At 37.5% G+C, this 20,536-nt stretch overlaps 1 protein-coding gene across 2 annotated transcripts in view; it reads left to right on the top strand.

Annotated features, from left to right (window-relative positions):
* PlexA (plexin A) overlaps nucleotides 1-20,536 on the top strand; it is a 339,500-nt gene that overhangs the window by 86,796 nt on the left and 232,168 nt on the right. For both annotated transcript variants that reach the window (XM_089102579.1, XM_089102578.1), the window contains exon 4: nucleotides 17,431-17,613. In XM_089102579.1, the coding sequence (XP_088958705.1) occupies nucleotides 17,431-17,613 (183 nt within the window). The remainder of the gene's footprint in view (nucleotides 1-17,430; nucleotides 17,614-20,536) is intronic.

The raw sequence follows: 20,536 nt of genomic DNA, 5'->3' as shown, positions 1-20,536 counted from the left end.
AAATAATCTACCGAGCGTGAAATTACCACAAAGCAGCATCGATTAAAAAATTGAAATCCAAAACGAACAGAAATTACAATAATTAACCGAGTCAAACTCAAAACGAGCAGAAATTAACACGAGTTGGGCTCAAAACCCCTATGCCTTCCCGAGGCCAGAAAATAATTTGCACTTTAGTGAAAAAATATAAATGTTTTTACTTTTATAACTTTAATAAATCAAATATTATTAACATTTTGATTAATAAATATTAGTATATGTATATTCAACTAACAATGCACATTAATTTGTATTTTCTTTCAGTAAGAAAATAAATCTGTTTACGCTCTTTGATAGCTTTGATACACTTACACTATATTGATTTGGTTAAATTTTAAGAGCAGAAGTAGTAATAGAAGTAGCCCCGAAAGTTTGAACATAATACCTTCAGTTGTTCTTTGAATATAGCCGAGGGGCCTTATTGGGAAATAGCATTAGCCTAACACAGATTATTTTGTTACAATCTTAAGGCAACATTTAGTTTTTGAACAAAGTGGGCAAATTGCATAACTGTGGGGGTTGACCTACGCAATAGCCCAAGAGATATAGTTACAAGACCGTTCAGCTATGCTGAATAAAATAGCTATCTTAAATTTTGATTGAAAGTGTTTGGAAAATTATGAGCTAAAGTGAAGGGCTGATTACCCTCCAATCTTTTTTGACTCTTAAAAAGGGTACTAGAACTTTTAATTTCCAACCAGATTAGCTCCTTTAAAATATCAATGATATTACTTGCTATGATAGAGCAGCGCTGCTCTATCATAGCAAGTTAGTGCTTATATGCCCTTTTAATGCTTGCATGTGTATAGTTTTTTTTTTTTTAGTTGAAACTCCCCCTAACCGTTTCAAATTATTGCCCTAGAAGTAGTTCGGAAATTGACCGTAGAAGTAGTATCATAAGTATACACAAAGTGTTCTCTGGCTAGTTCAAAATCTATCACAACTTACCCTGAAAGGTCTAACTTAATAATGTAAGCCGTTATTGTGATATTGCTTTGTCACCCTATTGACAATCTACATGACAATGGTTCGCTTGGATTTAACTCAGTATCCGCCTAAATATTCATTGAAAGCTTCACCTTAATACCCTTAGCTTGTGTAGTAGCAATAGTTGCTACTAACCCTACATGAGTAGGGTTTTGAACCCTACTCATGTTTGTTTGTTTTGTTTTTATTTTATTTTATGGTTTATCCTTTTTCTTTTTGCGCGTAATATTTTAAACAAATTAAGGACTTAATACCCAAACGTCTAAACATATGGTCACAATCTTCAGTCTAGCACGTATCACTGTTAAATAAACTGTTCAAAATTGCCCAGTATATATATATATACATTATCACTTTCGACTATCGAATATTAAAAAAGGCACTAGCCCTTCCAATTTCCAATCGAATGAGCCCTTTTCGAAGTTTCTACGACAACTCCTTAAAATCCGAAGTGCCCTGGTCTTAAAAAAATACATTGTGCCCACATCGCTCTACTTAGGCAGCGCTATTGGACTGTCTATGAGTCATAATTGTTTGACCTGTCTAATTCCAAATAAATGCCTTATGAAAAGGCATTTGAGTTCTCAAATGCCTAAACAAGATGTGTTCTCCCAGAAACTTCCCTGGCAAATATTCCTCGCGCGGAAAATTCTACCCATAAGCCCCTCACATGTACCACCGAAAACCTACCCCTCCCCCTCGGAATATTTCCCGACCTTTGAAATTGAGCTGTCAAAGGATATTTCACGCAAAAAAGGCACATTGAAATATTTCACTTGTATTCCAAACCTTAGGAAGAAAACATGGCCCCATTTCAAATTTTTTCATTGTATAAACTAATAACTAATCTTAGCCGAAACTTAGCTGAATTTCTTAGATTGAACTTGAATTTTTAATACATAAAAATTCCACAGTCACATAACATTTTGCTTTCTAACAGGAAGGAGTATTGCGGTACTCGACTTGGATAATTTGTAAAACGGATTGGGTTAATTTTTTTGCGTTAAAGGGTAAGTAAATTTTTATATGAAATTACGTTTGGGGACGTTTAATTGCGTATCATCCATCATGAAGGTGACGGTGAGTCATTGTGCAAGGGAGGAGAGCAAGCCTAAAAGAGCATATTTTAATGCCCAAACTGCTCTTTATGAGCCTTCTGGTAAACAACGAAAAGTAAGGGGGGAGACAGGAATGAATTAGATACTTCCTTGTTAGCTAGAACACACTCAAGAATTTAAGTTAGGTTAATCATAATGAAATATACCAACATATGATGAAAATATAATAGTTTAGTACGAAATTATGGAAACTGCACCAAAGAATTATGGAAGGGTGGCCCACACCCCATTATATTAAATACTTAACCTAAACTAGCCTAACCTAACCAAAATACCAACTAAATATTTAATTACAATATAGCTACAATGTAGTTTCCTGCCGAAGCTAATTGTCTTGTATAAAAACCATGAAAACCGGTTACTGTCTTATGTTCGCGATACCAATTCTCGAGTGTGTACTAGCTAACAAGGAAGTTCCAGTAATTAAAATATTTCTCAATGTGAAATAAAATATTACAATTCCATGATTAGGTCTACTGACACAGGCCTACTGGCTAGGCTACATTAAATATAAATTTCATACTGGCAGGGAGTGGGGGCGGCTACCCCCGATCACTTTGACCCTGAAAAAGGGAACTAAAACCTCTGATTTTCAATCAAATAAGCCCCCTCCGGAGTTTATACGACCACCCTTTCCATTAAACCTAATTGCCCTCGGGACATATCTTATAACAATTGCGCTGAGGGCTCTTGGGGGGGGGCATCGTCAAAGACATAATTTCCAGACTTTTGAATTACGCAAAAAAAAAAAAATCGCCATCTCAAAATTTTAATTAAACGTGTTTTGGGAATTGTTGGGCCTGGGGGGGGGGGGCTTATTTCCCTCCAATCACTTTTGACTATTAAATTAGGCCCTTTCAATTTCCAATCGAATGAGCCTTTTTTTAAGTTTCTATGACAACAAATAGCCATCTCCAAATTTCTATCAGATGCATTTTGGGAAAATACGAGGTGTCAAGGGGGAGGCTATCCGCCCTCCGATCACTTTGAATCTTGAAAAGGTTGCTAGAACTTCTGATTACCAATCCAGTGAGCCCCTCCGAAGTTTATACGACGACCCTTTCTATAAAAACCTTAAATGTCCATTAGGGCATAACTTCCAACCCTTGCCCCGAGGGCGGCGGAGGGGTTGTCATCCTCAAGACATCCTCAGACATAATTTTCGGACCTTTTAACTACGTTGAACAAAATGGCTTTATCAAAATTTTGATTGAATTTGTTTGGAGAAATGGTGTGCGTATGAGGGGGGTTAGTTCCCCTCTAATTACTTTTGACTATTAAAAGGGGCACTAGCCCCTTCAATTTCCAACCTAATAAACCTTTTTAGAAGGTTCTACGACAACAAATGGCCATCTCAAAGTTTATATAAGTTGCATTTAGGGAAAATACAAGGTGAGGGGGGGGGGGGTATCCACCCTACAATAACTCTGAATCTTAAAATGAGCACTAGAACTACTGATTACCAATCCAATGAACCCCTCCGACGTTTATAAGATCACCCTTTCTATATAAACCTTATATACCCCCAGGGCTTAACTTTCTACCCTTGCCCTGAGGGCTGGAGGGTGGGGTTGTCATCCTCAAATACATAATTTTTCGGAGCTTTCAACTACATTGAACAAAAAGGCTATCTTAAAATTTTGATTGGATGTGTCTGGGAAAATGGTGGGTGTGGGAGGGGGGTTAGTTGCCCTTCAATTCCCAATCGAATGAGCCTCTTTCGAAGTTTCTACAACAACAAAGTGCCACCTCAAAATTTCTATCAGATACATTTACGGAAAATACGAGGGGGGCGGTATCCACCCTCCCATCACTCTGAATCTAAAAAATGCACTAAAACTTCTGATTAGCAATCCAATCAGCCCCCTCCGAAGTCTATACGATCATCCTTTCTATATAAACCTTATATGCCCCCAGGACATAATTTACAACCCTTGCCCTGAGGGCTGTAGGGGGGTTTGGCATCCTCAAATACATAATTTCCGGACCTTTCGACTACGTTGAACAAAATGGCTATCTCAAAATTTTTATTGGATGTGTTTGGGAAAATGGTGGGCGTGGGAGGGGGGTTAGTTGACCTTCAATCACTTTCGACTATTTTAAAGGGCATTATCCCTTTCAGTTTCCAATCGATTGATCCCTTTTCGAAGTTTCTATGACAACAAATGGGCATCTCAAAATTTCGATCAGATACAGGGAAAATACAAGGTGTGGGGAGGCTATTGGCCCTCCGATCACTCTGAATCTCAAAAAGGGCACTAAAACTTCTAATTAGCAATCCAATGAGCCCCTTCCGAAGTTTATACGATCACCCTTTCTATATAAACCTTATATGCCCCCAGGCCATAATTTACAACCCTCGCCCTGAAGGCTCTAGGGGAGTCGTCATCCTCAAAGACATAATTTTCGGATCTTTCAACTATGTTGAACAAAATATTTATCTCAAACTTTTGATTGAATGTGTTTGGGGAAATGTTAGGCGTGGAAGGGTGTTAGTTGCCCTCCAATTACTTTCGACTATTAAAAAGGGCACTAGCCCTTTCAATTTCCAATCGAATGAGCCCCTTTTGAGGTTTCTACGACGACTCTTTCGATACGAAGTGCATGTCTGAACAAAAAACAAATAATACATTGTGCCAACATCGTTCTTTACTTTGGCAGCGCTATTGCGCCGCCTATGATGGGAATCCTCTTTAAAGGGAAGCATTTTTCTTGTTTTTTACAGGGTTTCTTGTCGGACACATACATAGGAATTGATATGAAGGAGGAGGGCTGGCAATATAAAATAGATCGGAATAACAGGTAGGGGCGAATCCCCAGCATTTTTATTGGGGGGCAAGAGGGTTTCCTGTCTGGATAGTCAAGAGGCATGGGCTGTATGACATTTTTTTCAATTATTTGGGGGCAAATGCCCCCCCCCCCCACGACGCCCCTGATAACAGGTGAATCAAAAAGAGGAACTTACGGAACCGAGACATGATGGCTGGCGTATAGACCCTCCGGAAGCTAGGGAAGGTACCTGGTTCCAGTAAGAATGTCGTTAGAATATATTTTAGGGTCGCATCCGTTTTTAACTCATTTTTTGTCTTATTAAGAGAATGGGCTCCAAGAATTCCCACAATATTGTTCATTGGGCTGTAGATAAGATTTATTTAAACCGAGCTATTAGATGAAATCTATGAACCCCCTATTACAATAAAAACTGTTCTGCTTGCTCATGATCATAGATAAAGAATTGTGTGTTGTACAGAAGAGCGACACAGAATTTGGATCCAATTATGAGTGGTGGCTCCTTCCAGTCTATACCCCGAGGGAAGGCTACTTGCTTTGAATAATGTGCCAAAGATGGTAGCATTTATTGTATAAAATCCTAACTTACTCCTTTTTTTCCATTTCAATAGGAAAAAATATCTCATATTTTTCCTTGTGCTGCTGGCTGTGATATCGTCGTGCCAAAAACCAAAGGTTGTTGGTCAAACTTCTGAAAATTGGATTGTTCTATACAAGGTTTCTTTAGGACTAAGACTAAATATTATACAAAACTTCATTATCCAACAAACATCGCGTTTTTTTCTCGTTGAATTATCGAAATAAAATTCCTGGTGGGTGGATATATAGACTCCTGGATTGCTTTTTGTAGCTATAAACCTGGAAGCACACGAGGGACCAAGTATCATTCCGCAGCTCCTTAGACCATGTTTTAGATGAATCTGAGAACCTTTGTTCTTGGACCATTCATGTAAAAAAGCATATTGCAGGGAGGGGGCAATAATATATTTCATGTTGCTTATCTCTTATACCCACCACACTGAAGAAGTGAAGTTAATCCTAATGAAATATACCTAAGTGTAAGGAAAAGGGAATACGTTAGTAACAATATTATGGAAACTACAACATAGAATTATGGAATTAAGGCCCCCCAGAAAGCATTATAGCAAAAAGTTTCTAACCTAACCAGAATACCAACTAAAATATTTAATTAAAATATACCTACACTGTAGTGTACGGCTCCAGCATTGCGTACGTTCCTGACTTGGTGCTTGATCCATCGTTACTCAAACAGATTTTGAAACATGTTAAAAACCTAAACTGCTAAATCATTTTTATTATATGTGAAAAGAAAATTCAGCTTAATAGTGCAGTCCTCCGCCTAGTGGTGAGGTGAGGGATTTGTTCCGCCCTTTGTGGGACTTAGCCTCTGCATGGGAGCCAAATTCGCTGCTATCTTTTAAATATCACATCCTATACCGGTAAAAAATGCACGTATATGAAGGGTACATGTTTGCTTTTTGATCGATTGATCAGTAAATTATAATTTTACCAATACTTATTGGTGAAATCAATTGTTTGATCGATTGTTGAAAATTTTATTGGCGATGAGAAGACTGCTAGAAGCCTTAGAATCATTATCATTATTATGACGGGTTCAAATGTTCAACCCTTAGGTATGAAATCAGAGGTTTTTGTGTGTGTGGGGGGGTGTTGGTAATAACTGTAGCTGTTATTCAACGTACGTTTTCAACGTATTGAAAACGGGGATACATCGTGGGGGAGGGACTGTGCGCAGGTATATTCAGTTATACATAAATTCTGTTGGTTCACTTTAAGGAAGGAGACTTAAGATTGGCATTTTGGAGGCATATATTAGTGCTGATAAGGAGACTTTTTTGGATATGGAGTCAAAGACACATGGAAGATCATTTTCGGACCATGATTTTTTGTCTCTGGGGAGGTGACCTTTGGTCAGTTACTAGGGAATTCCTGTGTGTGCAGATGTAGGCACTATCATCCAAATTTTGGTTTGTTTCTATTGTTCCCAAATATTCCTCGCGTGGAGGCCTTGAGTTCAAACGTTATGACCTGCTTTTCACTGTAAAGGAATTTATATCTCATCAAATAATAAATGTCAGAAAAAAAGGAAAAAGCTATAGGCTAGACCTACCGTTAGGACTTTTACTAGAATTAATTTTAAAAAATAGTTTATATGGGGGATTTAAAGAGCGAAGCTAAAATTTAGAACGAACAAAAATTGTCACTTCACAGCCTATCTAACATATATCGATTAAACCAGTGCAAATAAACCAATTGATGATATTTCGCTATGTTTGTAGGAATGTAGAAAACTAGCGCTTTAGTGAAAACAAAAAAAAAAAACAAGTATATTACACAAGAATGTTGATTTAGAAGTCAAAAGTGAGTACGTTGCCTGACAACAATGGACTAATCTATAAAGCTTTTCATTGTCATACATCAGCAGTGATATCTGTAACTTTCAGTATACAATTAAAATTATCTCGAAAATTTATCTGTAAAATTAAATATTATTTTAATAACCGCAAAGTCATTGTTCAGCATACAAAAATAATGGATGAATTTATCAAATAGCATCTTGGTCTCAGCAACTACAAGACCAAGAATGTGTAATATACAATTCTGAATTGTAAAAAAAAACACGCTTTAGTATTACTCGAAATGAAGAACAAATAAACCATAATATGAATTCCGGAACTCCGGTTGTTTCTTTCTATATAATAAAGAATTTCAAGTTATGATGCATATTCTAAAACTTGTCTATAGTCCTTGTACTGTCAAGATGGCGTCACTTCGAACTTGTCTACAAAATAATTATGAAATGTCCTTTTCAGAACCAAGACGAGAGCTAATCATTGGACTGAGCTCATTTTGCAGAAGTGGTACCAAATTAAACGGAAAAAAATAATTAAGCAACACTCCTAAAATGCTTTATTTTCATAATGTAAAAAGTGTTCTTAAATGATTTGCTTTTACTTTACCCAAACCCTTATATTATTTTGTGTTTTCAGTAAATTGCTAGTTTTCTAGCTGCCCTCCAATCTTTTTGGTCACTTTAAAAGGGCACTGGGACTTTCAGTTCACGTTCAAATAAACCCTCTGATAATCTTCTAGGACCATTGGTTCGATACGATTCCCCTGTATATCACCATAATTGTGTAAATTACAACCGTTTCTCCAGGAACTATGGAGGGTCTTGTCATTACCAAAAGAACAGTTATTAGACCTTTCAACTATGCTGAACAAAATGGCTATCGTAAAATTTTGATCGGACGGCTTTAGGGAAGGCGTCGGGGGGGGGGGGGGGGGCCCCAGCTGGGCTAGCTACTCTCCAAACTTTTTGGTTGCTTAAAAAAAGCACTAGAACTTTTAATATCAGTTTGAATGAGCCATTAACTTCTCTCTATGATGTTCTGGTAACCCACTAGCCCTGATAGAAAATAAATGACACATCAGGTCTACCCATGCAAAAAAGTGATCTTCATTGTTGTTCAAGGTGGAGGAATCGAATTATCCTAAACAAGGTTTTCGACCCTGCTGATTCCAATAGTGTACTTTTTTTTTTTAGATCTGAGACCATTTTTGAAGGGTTTCGGGCTTTTTTAGAATCACAAAAGTTTGTTTTCGCAATTAAATTTTACTTTTAAGATTAACCGAAATAATAGTTACCACTTCTGAATCAATGTCAGATGGAAATTTGTTCTCATTAGACGTTTTTTTTTCAAAACGCGTTTTTTAACTTCTGGTTACTATTGGCTATGGTTCGCTCTTTACTAGGTTGCAGCTACTGCTGTAGCCATGATTGGTAAGACAGAAGTTTTATTGCACCTACGAATTTTCTTAAAAGTTACTTGGTCTCAACATAGCTTTATTTCGTTTTATCATGTACAACTTGATGGTGGAAACGAAATTGGTGGTAAATCCCTCCACCCAGGACGAAAGTGCCACGATTATATTTTCGAGAAAATAATTTAAAACGCGGCAAGTTAGAGCATTTTCTTAAATGAATAGACCTAGTTAATCAACAAACTTGTCCCCTGAAATACATCTCTTTGCCCCCAAATTATGGTATGTATGCCATTACCGTGTAGTGGGATTTAACGTCATCTAAGCCACTATTATAATCAAGCCCTGTACTTATTTTGCACTCAAAAGTCGTCTACTACCCTTAGGCGGTTTCTACCTCCAGAATGTTATTATTTTTTGCGCTTGCGATGAGCAGCTATAGCACAGGCAAACTAGCCAAAAATATGGGTCGACTCCAAATAAATTGAAACAGAAATAATTTTCATACCATATTGTAGAGAAAAAAAGCTTAAAAAATATCTAAAGTTGCACATTCTAAGTCGATGCAAAACTAGTTTTTTTTTGCTTTTCGTGTAAATTTTTTCAGTTTTTTTCTAAAAAAAATTAACTATCGGTAAGTGTTCGTTTTCTGTATATGAAATACCGTCCTGATGTAAAATGAAGGGCTGAGCCCGAAAATGAAAGCAAATCTGATGTACCATGTACCAGAAAAAAGTTTCATAATCATCTCGATGTGATTTTACCCTTCTCATCGTTGTGAACTTTTTTTCACCATATTATCAGAAGGCAACTATTCTGACATAAAATGATGATTTGGGCCGAAAAATGAAATTAACATGATGTAGTATTTTCTGAAAGACCTGTTTTAGATTAATCAATTTGAACTTTCTTACTTTCATGTGAAGTGTTTCTTTTTACGTTTATTGTCCACCAATTCGCCAATTGTTGGAAAAAAAAAATAAATGTCTGATGAATTATGTTTGGCTCGTTTAGAAGACCAGTTAACGCACAGAAGGCAGCTACACCACTTTCATTACCTTCACAAGCAATAAATTATATCAACGTTTCGTCCCATGCTTTGTCCAAGTGATTTTCCCGATAAAGCCGTAAGATAAAGAGTCACAATTGGAATAATCATTTATTAAGTCACCTTAACGCCCGGGTTTGACATCTTGCCATATATAGATACAAAAAAATCATTCGATGTATCTGCCACCTAACAAGCTACAAAATTTTCATTGCGAATGTTCTCCTTTCCCATTAACTTGATATTTGATGGTAAGAGATCATTTTTGTTTGTGTCATTTCAATCAAAGATCTACAGCCTGAAATGGTAAACTAATGTATCTAACCGTATGTAGTAAAATTCTTGGAAATTTATATCAAAGAACTATTTTATAAAAAATAGTGGAATTCATTGATAGGAAGAGACTGGAAATGATCCAGTATAGTACCTCGAAACTATGGTTCTCCGACTGCAAAATTTCTTAAGAGCCAAACGATCTGGGTCATGGGATCCACTTAAAATCCACCTCTGACTTGCTACCTTATCTGGCGGCATCTGGGCACTAAAATCACAAAGAATTCTGTCAGCTTTATCTCCAGCAAATGGTCAAACTTCAGGAAATCCATCCTGTCGTCTATAAACCCTTCCAGAATGGGATGCATGTGATCAGACGTTCTGATAGATTCTGGGCTGGGCTCTCCATGGATTTTGTCATTGAGCAGGAGCTCATGCGCTGTCTCAAAACGGCTGGTGGCCTTACTGATGGAACTGGTATGACAGAGGTTCAAAGGTCTTTCTGGGTTCTGTCTCGACCAGTCTGCTCTGCACTAAATCTTCTAAATGAGGGTATGTCCCAGGTTTTCTATGGAACTAGTGAACAATATAAGGAAACATCCGAGTCGAGGCAGCTAGAGACTATAAAGACACCCCGATCGTTATCGATTTCCTAGAAAAAAGATCACCATTTAATGGGTATCTTCAACTAAGAAACATCACCAACGGTCTGACAGCCTACGAATCTGCCAACGTTGACTCTGCTAGAGATTTAGGCCTAGAAATCATTGACTCCATGTCTGGAAAGCTCGGTCGCTGATTTTGTGTTTCGACGAAAACAATAGGCAGTTCAAATTACTACAAAGCAGAATCCAGGTGGAGATTGCAAAATAATGGACCCCACTCTTCTTTTTCAGAGGTTCATCACTAGCAAAGAGGATCAATCTCACGGAATCTGAGTACTTTCAACACGATCCGTGTTCCTACCCGGCGTCACTCTGACAGTTCTTGCATGCTCTGGTCTACGAACAAGCCAGAGTTTGCCAGGGCTATAGCACAGGCTTGCAATCTTGAGGAGCGCTCTACTCCCCTTCCCAATGGTATTTAATATAGAATCGAAGGTGCAGTTCTTCTGCGCAGAATTCCATGGGCCAAAAACGAACGATACTCCAAAATCCTTGACCCTTATGCTACTTAGGTGAACCAAAAGTATCCATCTGCTACTATTGTGTTCGACGGCTACGATGGCGGAGCTGCCATAAAGGATATGGCCCAGTTGAAGAGAAGTCGTATAATTGACCGTGGGATCTTCTTCGCATTAGATATTCAGCTGAAGATAAAAACACCAGGCCAGGCTTATCAGAGAGCTTATCAAAGCTCCCTGAATATGGAATATTCACAAATTGAAAGAGAAGCTGGGCCAAGAGACATGCCGCCTGATTCTTTTTGTTCACGCCATCTTAGGCTGTGAATCTTCTTCACGGATTCAAAGTGTGGGAAAAGCCCTTGCTCTGAAGAAGCTAATGACAGATGCCGATTTTCATACATCAGCTGTAGTTTTCATGCTGAAGTCAGCTTCGAAGGAGGAAGAAGGGTTGCTAGAGAAGACGCTCTGCTCATGATATAAGGCTCATCAAAAGGGGGACATTCGAATGAACTCCGCAGGGAAGTTTTTAAAAAGAAGGTGACTACTGCTAGCACGTTCGTCCACCCAGAACAGTTACCGCCAACTTCTGATGCGGCTAAATTCCACAGTTACAAGGTTTTCTACCAAATTCAGGTATGGAGTGGCGATCCTGATTCTGAACTTAAATCTGAGGAATGGTGTTGGAAAAATAATGATAACTCCTTGTATCCATAGTATCCGCTGAAAACTGAGCTGAGGCCGACCCATCAGGTGATGGAGCCAGCGACGATCAGATTCAGGCTAACTAATTATTAGATCTCAAAACCGACAATTTAGCCAGCGAAAGATGGTCTGGTAAAAGAAAAATGGGGATCACGACGACGAGAAGCGTAAAAATCTCATATTGATGATTATGAAGTTTTTTATTTACCGCACACCTAATTTGACCACTCATCTCGTCTGTTTACATCGGATAATAATTCAGTTCAAGAAAAACGGACTATTACTGGAACTTAATTTTTTTTGTTAGGAAAGTGAGAAAACTGACATGATACGCAAAAAAAGCGTTTTTGCGTCGACATAGAATGTGCAGCTTTGGATATGTTGTTCAGGTTTTTTCCTCAACAACATGGTGTAAAAATCATTTCTGTTGCAATTTCTTTTTACCTACACTCGACGAATTGGTGGACAATAAGTGCTACAAGAATAAGTGCTAAGTGCTAAAATGTTAAATGAAAATAAAAAAGTAGGCTACATATTGATAAAAACGGGGTTTCTTGTACACATTACATCAGGTTAATTTGATTTTTGGGCTCAGCTCGTCTTTTTTTGTCAGAATAGTTGCCTTCTGATAGTATGATGAAAAAGAGGTCACAACGACGAGAAAGGTAAAATCACATTTTGATGATTATGAAACTTTTTTCTGGTACACTGTACATCAAATTTGCTTTCATTTTCGGATTCAGCTATTCATTTAACATCGGGAAGATACTTCATATACGAAAAACGAGCATTTACTGACGCTTCATTTTTTGGGAAAAAACTGAAAAAATTGACACAAAAAGCAAAAAAAAACTAGTTTCTCTACAATATGGTGTAGAAATCATTTCTGTTGCAACTTGTTAGGGGTCAAACTCTACTTTGCCTGTACTTCTAGGGAAGGGGTGCTACCATTTCAAACAACAATCACAAGCAACAACCGTCATGACATCCAACTGTCAGAACCCCCAACCGTCACAACACACACAAAAAATTTATAAGTTTATATAATAGTAATAAGTATATAATAGTCTAGAAACAGATTTCGGCTATATATTTGCACGTCAGGAGGTGGGTATAAAGCATAGCATTTATTAAATACGTAACCTAACCTAACTTCAGTACCTTTTCCCCCCTAAACCCCAAAAAACTAAAGTTTTAAAATGTTGGATCTTGTGACGGTTGATGGTTCTGACGGATTTTTATGTCGATGTTATGACGGATTTTGTGGATGTTATGACCTTGGATGTCCTGAAGGTTGGATGTTATGACGCCTTCCCCTAGGGAAGTATGGAGACCGTAAAAAATCTCGGTTATTTGTTTCTTTGTTCCATCCTTGATGTGCTTTGTTTTCAGTCTTAAGAACAGTTTTCCTTTTAAGCATCAACAATCACAAATATTTGTAACTTTGTAAGTTACGTCTTGCGGTTTGAACAAAAAATATATAATGAAAATACATTACAGAATAGATACAGCATTTATGGGGACGCATGGAAAGGTGCCCTCTCCCCCTTGAGGGCTTCAAAAATCATAAAAAATTTGCAATTATGCTTACCCGGAAGTGGGGTGAACATAACACTCCTGTGAACATGACACTCCTGTCTTCGGCCCCCTTTCCTCCTAGGAGTATGTTGGACCTCCCTCTCCCTTAAAAAAATAAATAAATAATAAAGTAACATTCCAGGCATGTTTGGGCATCCAGGCTCTATCTCCCCTGAAATCCCGAGGCTCTTCCAATGCCTCGTAATTTCTCTATATTATATAATTGCCTTCTTTTGACGTCCTCCACGACGGGAATCCTTGTGTACATTTCTACCTGTAAGCAAGAAACATATTTTACAGACACTTACACATGAAGGGTCTTTGGGCACGTCATCATTGGAATGTCTTTATGTTTATAATGTATCCTGTAATTTCTTACAGTTTTTCAGCAATTTATACCATATTTAGTACGTTTCGTTCATTGTTTTGGGCCGAAATATAGCCCCCCCCCCCCCCCCAAAAAAAAACGGTTAACGTGCCTATTCTCTTCTAACATATTATCAAGCTATAGTATTACAAAAAATATTTTATTTTTCTTTTAAATTTGGTAATTTTTTCTTTCTTTTGTATTGTAAAATGCATTCCTTTCCCAGTGTAATTTAGATCTATTAAAAGAGCTTGGTTGATTTCTACAAGGCATGCATTTAACATAATATAGGCTGTTATACTTCCGGTGCTATTAGTTCCATTATTGTGTCACTTTTTTCCCGACCAGCTGGTGTTTATTAGTCTAGCAGGCTCATTTTCTGGAAATTTTAATTTCCCTTTGAGTGATTTTAAATTGACCAGGTTAGTTTAAAGGAATGCCATCACAGTACTTGATTATTTTGAGGGATAAGCCTGGTGGAGGCTCCAAGCGGTGAAAACGCTGGGGTCCTCGTATTTAATATTAAGAATGAAATTTGAAAGAAAGTTCGTAAACTAGTCACCAAAATCTAAAGAAATGAATATTTTCATACCATTACACACCAAATTAGTTTGTTTAGAAAACATTCTTGCATGGATTTCCGTTTTTGTTTTAATTTCTTGTGCAAAGAAATGAAAACCCAGTCCATCATTTCGGTGAATCATTAAGGATCATTTTGATGAACAAAGTCCACCAAATAATCCATGTAAATGGGTATAAGATGCAACCCTGCTTAACTCCTTATTGAATACGAAATCAGCTACTAACCTCATTTTCCACATTAACTGCAGCAATGTTATTCCGGTACATAGCACTTATAACTTTAATGTATTTATCGGATGTACCATACAAGGATAGGACCTGCACTAAAGCTCTTCTGTCTGCTGGATAGAACATTTGCTCATAACCTAAAAAAAAACTGAGGACTAAAGGAGTTTGATGACCCAGGCATCACTTCTAAATACGGGGTGTTCCCATTTGAGCGCTTTCCCATTTGAGCGCCACGGAATTTTGTTCCATTTGAGCGCCATGGAATTTTGTTCCCATTTGAGCGCCACGGAGTACCATTTGAGCGCCAAACCCAAAATTGTGATTTTGCGGTGGATGAAGCGTGGTTTGCTGCCACATTGACCTGTAGAAATATTTATTGCCACGAAGACAACGAACAAAACTGAGGATTTTATTGGGTCAATGGTTGTGAAAATAACTTCCATTTATAGTATTATAAACTAAGTAAATATATATAGTATTTATGTATACCATATATATTTACTACTAAAGGTATATACAGGTACTTATGCATTATGCGGTATCCACCGCTATATACTGTATGAGGAAAACAGACATGAAGACCCGTCGGTAAATTTTTCGCAGTTGATATTATTGACATAAGAATAAATTAAACATACCACTCTATACCTTTTTTATGCACTTCCCAAATAGAATAATAATTTTTTATTATATTAATTTTACCCCCCCCCCACATTAAACCAATTCCGGTTTTTTTTTTGCCAATTCGGGGGGGGGGGGGTAAATTTTATTTCTGATGGTAATGGGAGGTAAGTTTAAAATTTACCCCCACCCCCTAATGTGCAAATATATACCCTGGATTGGTATACATAGGGGTGGGGGTAAAATTCATTTCCGACAAAAATGATTATTATATTTGGAAAGAGCCTAAAAAGGCATCGAGTGGTGTGTTTACTTTATTCGTAAGTCAATAATATGATTTGCGAAAAATTTACCTGATCACCTAGCTATATCACCTAACATACGCAAAATATTATCTGGCGCACAACTGGGACACAACTGAACTAATTAAAATACGGCGCGAAATTGGGAAATTCCCATTTGCGCGCCATGGCGCTCAAATGGGAACGCGCTCAAAAGGGATACACCCCTAAATACGGTTTTATATTGTTTTCTAGTGATCTTATGCATAAAGAGCCATCTCATGCCGACTTAGGTATTTAGTTCTATGATTATTTTCTGTTTTGAACAGTATTGAACGAGGTAGCATTATCCCTAAGCAAATATCGATGTGTTCACATACCGATTTTTTGTGGATGATGGTCTTAAGGAAATTAAAGTTTCGTATCAACTTCTCTCTGGGAAGTCAGCCATGTCGGAGAGCGGAAATCACATTCTGTTTAACATTTGTTGTGGAGGTTTTACTTAGGTACTGCGTTATGCTGGAAGTCTTGACAACACCTGCTCATAAGTTTTGTTTTTTCTTTAACATACCTTTATTGCTCGCAAGGCCAGAGTTGGTACCGAAATTTCTATATAGTCTCAATAGTTCACTATCTGAAGCTTGTAATTGGTCCAAATTAAAAAAAAATTTTTTTAGTGACTTTGGCCGGTCTAGAAATTTGACACCCAACGATTTATGTCTGTTTACTAAACTTAAGTTTAGTATGTTGCCTCAGGAACACAAGTCCGACATAGTGAGAGTGAGAGTTTAGTTGAGCGCTGTTTAGTTGAGAATTTTAGTTGAGCACCTTAGCGTTGTGTAGAAATTTGTGAAATTAAAAGGTACAACTTAGTAATGACATGGCTTCTTGTAAACTACCCAGTGAGCGTAAGCAGTTATCACATTTTACAGCCAAGGTTTTATCGCCCGGTAAAAACCTGGAACTTTTAAATGAACATGAGTTAGGTACAAATCTTTCTACTTCATATGATATTGGTTTCGCAGTCAGTGCCTAAATATGCTCTGCGATTTCACAATTTGAGAAAAAGCATTCCCATGGTGCCGAGGGTTTATGCCGTATGCATGTAAAGTATGGAAATAGTTGTCTAATGATGCACTTAAAAATTCTATATCTGTGATAATTTATGTTTCTCGTTTCGTTTTGCAGATGGCCTTCTTTTTTTTCTTTTTTTTTTCTTTTTTTTAAGGGTAAAGACCCTCCGAATGTGGTTTTTACCTTCCGATTACCACATCTTCTGTCCTACGCAAACCGATGGTCCTACTTGTGATTAATGAATTAAATGCTTGATATGCTTCCCCCCGATTCGTAGTTTGGATTTTAAAAAGGTATGAGAAAGAAACTTATCCATAGCCTTATCGCAAATCTTTTATTTGAATCGAGGGGGCTGTGGAAGCCATGATATGCATAGTCATCATTTTTGGTAGTCATAATGCGCGTCGAGTCTTCGACTCTGGTATGCTACCAAGGCTACTTTAAGTGTCGTTGTCTGGATCATTGATTGTTAGAGCCACAAATTCCTTTTTTTGTACTTTTTTTTCTTAATATATATAAAACATTCTCCAAGGATAGTCTGCAACAAGTGATAGATGGAAAATGGGCTTACATCACAATGGAAAGTTGATTTGACAGTTTTGACTTTTTCCCCACCCCTCCGAATTAAATACCCGTGTATGGGTCGATATAGCAACATGCCGCACTTAAATATATTTTCTTTGTGTTGTCTTATTTCTCTCTATTTATATGTCTTTTGTATTAGTTGTCATTTGCTTGTAGAAAGCCAATGTTGGTTTTCTTGTCAACTTCATTCAGCAAGTAACAATATATCTCCTTTTTTCTTCAAGAAACTGAACACTATTACTGAAGATTTTTGCGGGCTTGATGTAAACACCCCTCTTGGTGGAGAAGAACCTGTTCGGGAGAAGCCGTTGGCTACGTTTACCAATCACTTAACTGCCATTACTGCAACTTCAACTGGAGAATTTACTGTTGCATTTCTTGGAACGGCAGAGGGGCATATTAAAAAGGTTAGAATTTTTTTTTGTTAAACATAAATAATTGAAATATGGTAATGTATAGCGTGGTCTATATTGCATAGATCACTATCAAAATTTTAGAGGGGTATCCAGGAATTGTTCCTGTTTAAAAAGGGTAAAGAATACAGAAGTGGACTTTACAATCCCTGCTGGCAGTTCTTATCCTTTCAACCTGGAATTGCAATGGGGGGCTGGGGGCCAGCTACCCTGTACTTTCGCACATCCCTCCTGTTTGTCTTCCCTAGATTTCTCCGGGTACCCATTTAGAGCTGGATCGACTCTAGCTGAGGTTCACAGTTTATAGAATTATCCAGTAAGTTTATCGCAGATCATTTCTGGTCTTCATTCTCGGTACGAACAAAAAGCTCCTCCCACTTATTTCTACATTAGCGGGTTAGTCTGTTTCCGTCAATCAATGAGAAATGGCTACAAAGTGCATTATTCGTAATAGCGGGTTTCCACTTGTTTCGTGTCCAAGAGAAATCTGACTTGTCTACCCATGAAAAGATCTAATGCCGCTTATGTTTATATCTGCAAAAACGTTCTCCGGAGCACTCGCACCTTGGTCCGGGTTTCTATAATGGGTGAGATAGGGTATGATCATACTGCTAATTCTATAAACTGTGCTGAGGTTATAGAGTTACACCACTGAACCCAGTTTCAAACCAAAGAACCCGGGACACCAGGACTCGAATCCATTTTCTTACGGACAAAAGATTATAATTCTGCGTGCTAACCACCCGCCTAGGATGAATGAGTTCCTGTGGGCTTTTATTATTCGAAAAAAGTGCAATTTAAACATATTTTTTTTTTATAAATTTCCTGGGATCGATCCAGGTAGACTTCCTTTTTATTAAGGCAAGGATTTATTCTGTATGGGATTTCTTTTTTTATACTCTACTTATGATTGGTTTTTGATACAAACTGCTGTCAGGAACATTGCTGTTGTCTCAGTTTTTGAATAAATTGCCTCATGTTCACTCTTTCGCATATGTTTAAAATTAGTCAGTTCACCCGAGGTGAAATCGGCAAAGGAAATACCATTCAAAGGGATGTTATCAGGTGAATTATTCAGTCACTGACAAGGGGATATAAATCCATTGAGGCATTTCGCACTTGACTTGAAGGGTTGTCGCCCACTTTTATTATTGGATTCTGGTAAAACAGTACCATTGGGTTTAACTGCCTCCAAGGGTCGTACTGATCGTTACAAAATTTATTGGGTTTTTCCGTTTTGTGGACTTTAAACGGTTGCTTTTGTGGTTTGTTTCGGTATGGTTAAGATTCAAAAAAGGTACACAAAAGAATAAGATTAGATGCCTGATAGTATTATTTATCACTAAAGAAAATTCCTTTTTATCTTGTTCATTCAAAGCAAAATCTACTTCGATTTTTTTGTACAAAAAAAAAAACCTTGAAGGCAAATGGCCCATTACTATAGGCAACGCTAAAGCTTTGCCTCTGATTGTAGGATAATTTTGTGCTAGAGCTTTGTTTTTATAAATAAGGTATATACTCACACTGGTTCCACCCTTAGAGGGGGGGGGGACTCGGTTTTCCTAATTGAGTTGAATATACGATAAATGCACGTCTATGCTATGATATTTTTCGGGAGTGTAGGGGGATCTTCGCACCAACTTAAATGGGGAATTATCCCTGTTTACTTATGTAAAAAGTTTGAGACAGAGCCGTAAATACTCTGCCACGCGCGGTAACTTGTGAGGTACTTGTCTAGAATCCGGTAAGCATGCGATAATTATATCGCGAAGATATGATAATAACCGTTTAGTCTCCAATGTATAGTGATTGAACAAAGGGTTTCTCCTCCGGGAACTATAATTAAACTTTAGTTTTTTGGGGTGTAGGGGGACTAAAAGGTACCTAGGTTGGGTTAAGTTACGTATGCTTTACCTCAACCTCCCCCCTAATAGTCCAAATTTGTTTCTGAACCATTATATTTTTATCCTATTTTGCTCTATTTTATTAGCATTAACGAAACTTCCCTTCTCGTGTGATTACCGGATTCTAGACAAGTACTGCTCGTGAGGTATGTGCTGTTATAATTTTGTGTTATTGCTATTGTTTTTAATATGCAACAGCAGATTTAGCTCGGATTGGGATTGCCACCCAATTTTCATGGTTTCCGGCAACAATCATGGACTATGTAAGGGTCGTTCCTTTTCGTCTCCAGAACATGTTTAAATTCTTATCTTTTTGACCCATTTCAAATCAAATTCTTTTTATAATTCGGAGCAAATTCATTCTGATCAATAATCTCAGAATAATTTAATAAGCTTAAAATCCTGAATCGCCTTCGGAAGTTGGTCTCCTTAAACTTAATAAAATGGCTCTCACGCTACATCCATCCATATATTTAATTGAGTTAGCGATCGGCAGATTTCCATGCAAGCGCACTTGGTGCACTTGCATTAGGTAAAGACAAGAGGCAACAACTTCACACGAAGTTCGCACTGAAAATTGAGTTTTTTTTTATACTTCTCATCCTATTTAATATTCACAATTTTTTTGTGTTTATGTTTCGGAACATATTTGATTTCGTGCTGCCGTCGTTACCAATATTGTTTTCTCTGAATTTAATTATCTTTGGTGCCAGATTTGACTAATTTTTTTTCCAATGAGATGATAAATATGAAAAAATAACTACCAGTGCTATATCAGAATGGAGCGGTGTTCGACGAGACCGATTTTAAAACAAATATAATAATGGCGGAAAAGGTGGAATTCACTTGGCTGAGTGGTAGGAATCTGGCATCAATGTGCTTAGTCGAAAAGCTTTCGCTTGGGTTGTGGAAACCAAAAATTGTGTACACGAACATTGGAGGCACATATATAAGCTCGTTTATGGAATGTTTATGGAGATACATTTATAAGCTCGTTTATTGAAAGAGGGACA

This window comes from Artemia sp. Qi Xiang Cuo, chromosome 16 (genome assembly GCF_049724085.1).
Source record: "Artemia sp. Qi Xiang Cuo chromosome 16, ASM4972408v1, whole genome shotgun sequence".
NCBI classification, from domain to species: domain Eukaryota; kingdom Metazoa; phylum Arthropoda; class Branchiopoda; order Anostraca; family Artemiidae; genus Artemia; species Artemia sp. Qi Xiang Cuo.
This window is presented reverse-complemented; position numbering and strand designations above follow the sequence as displayed.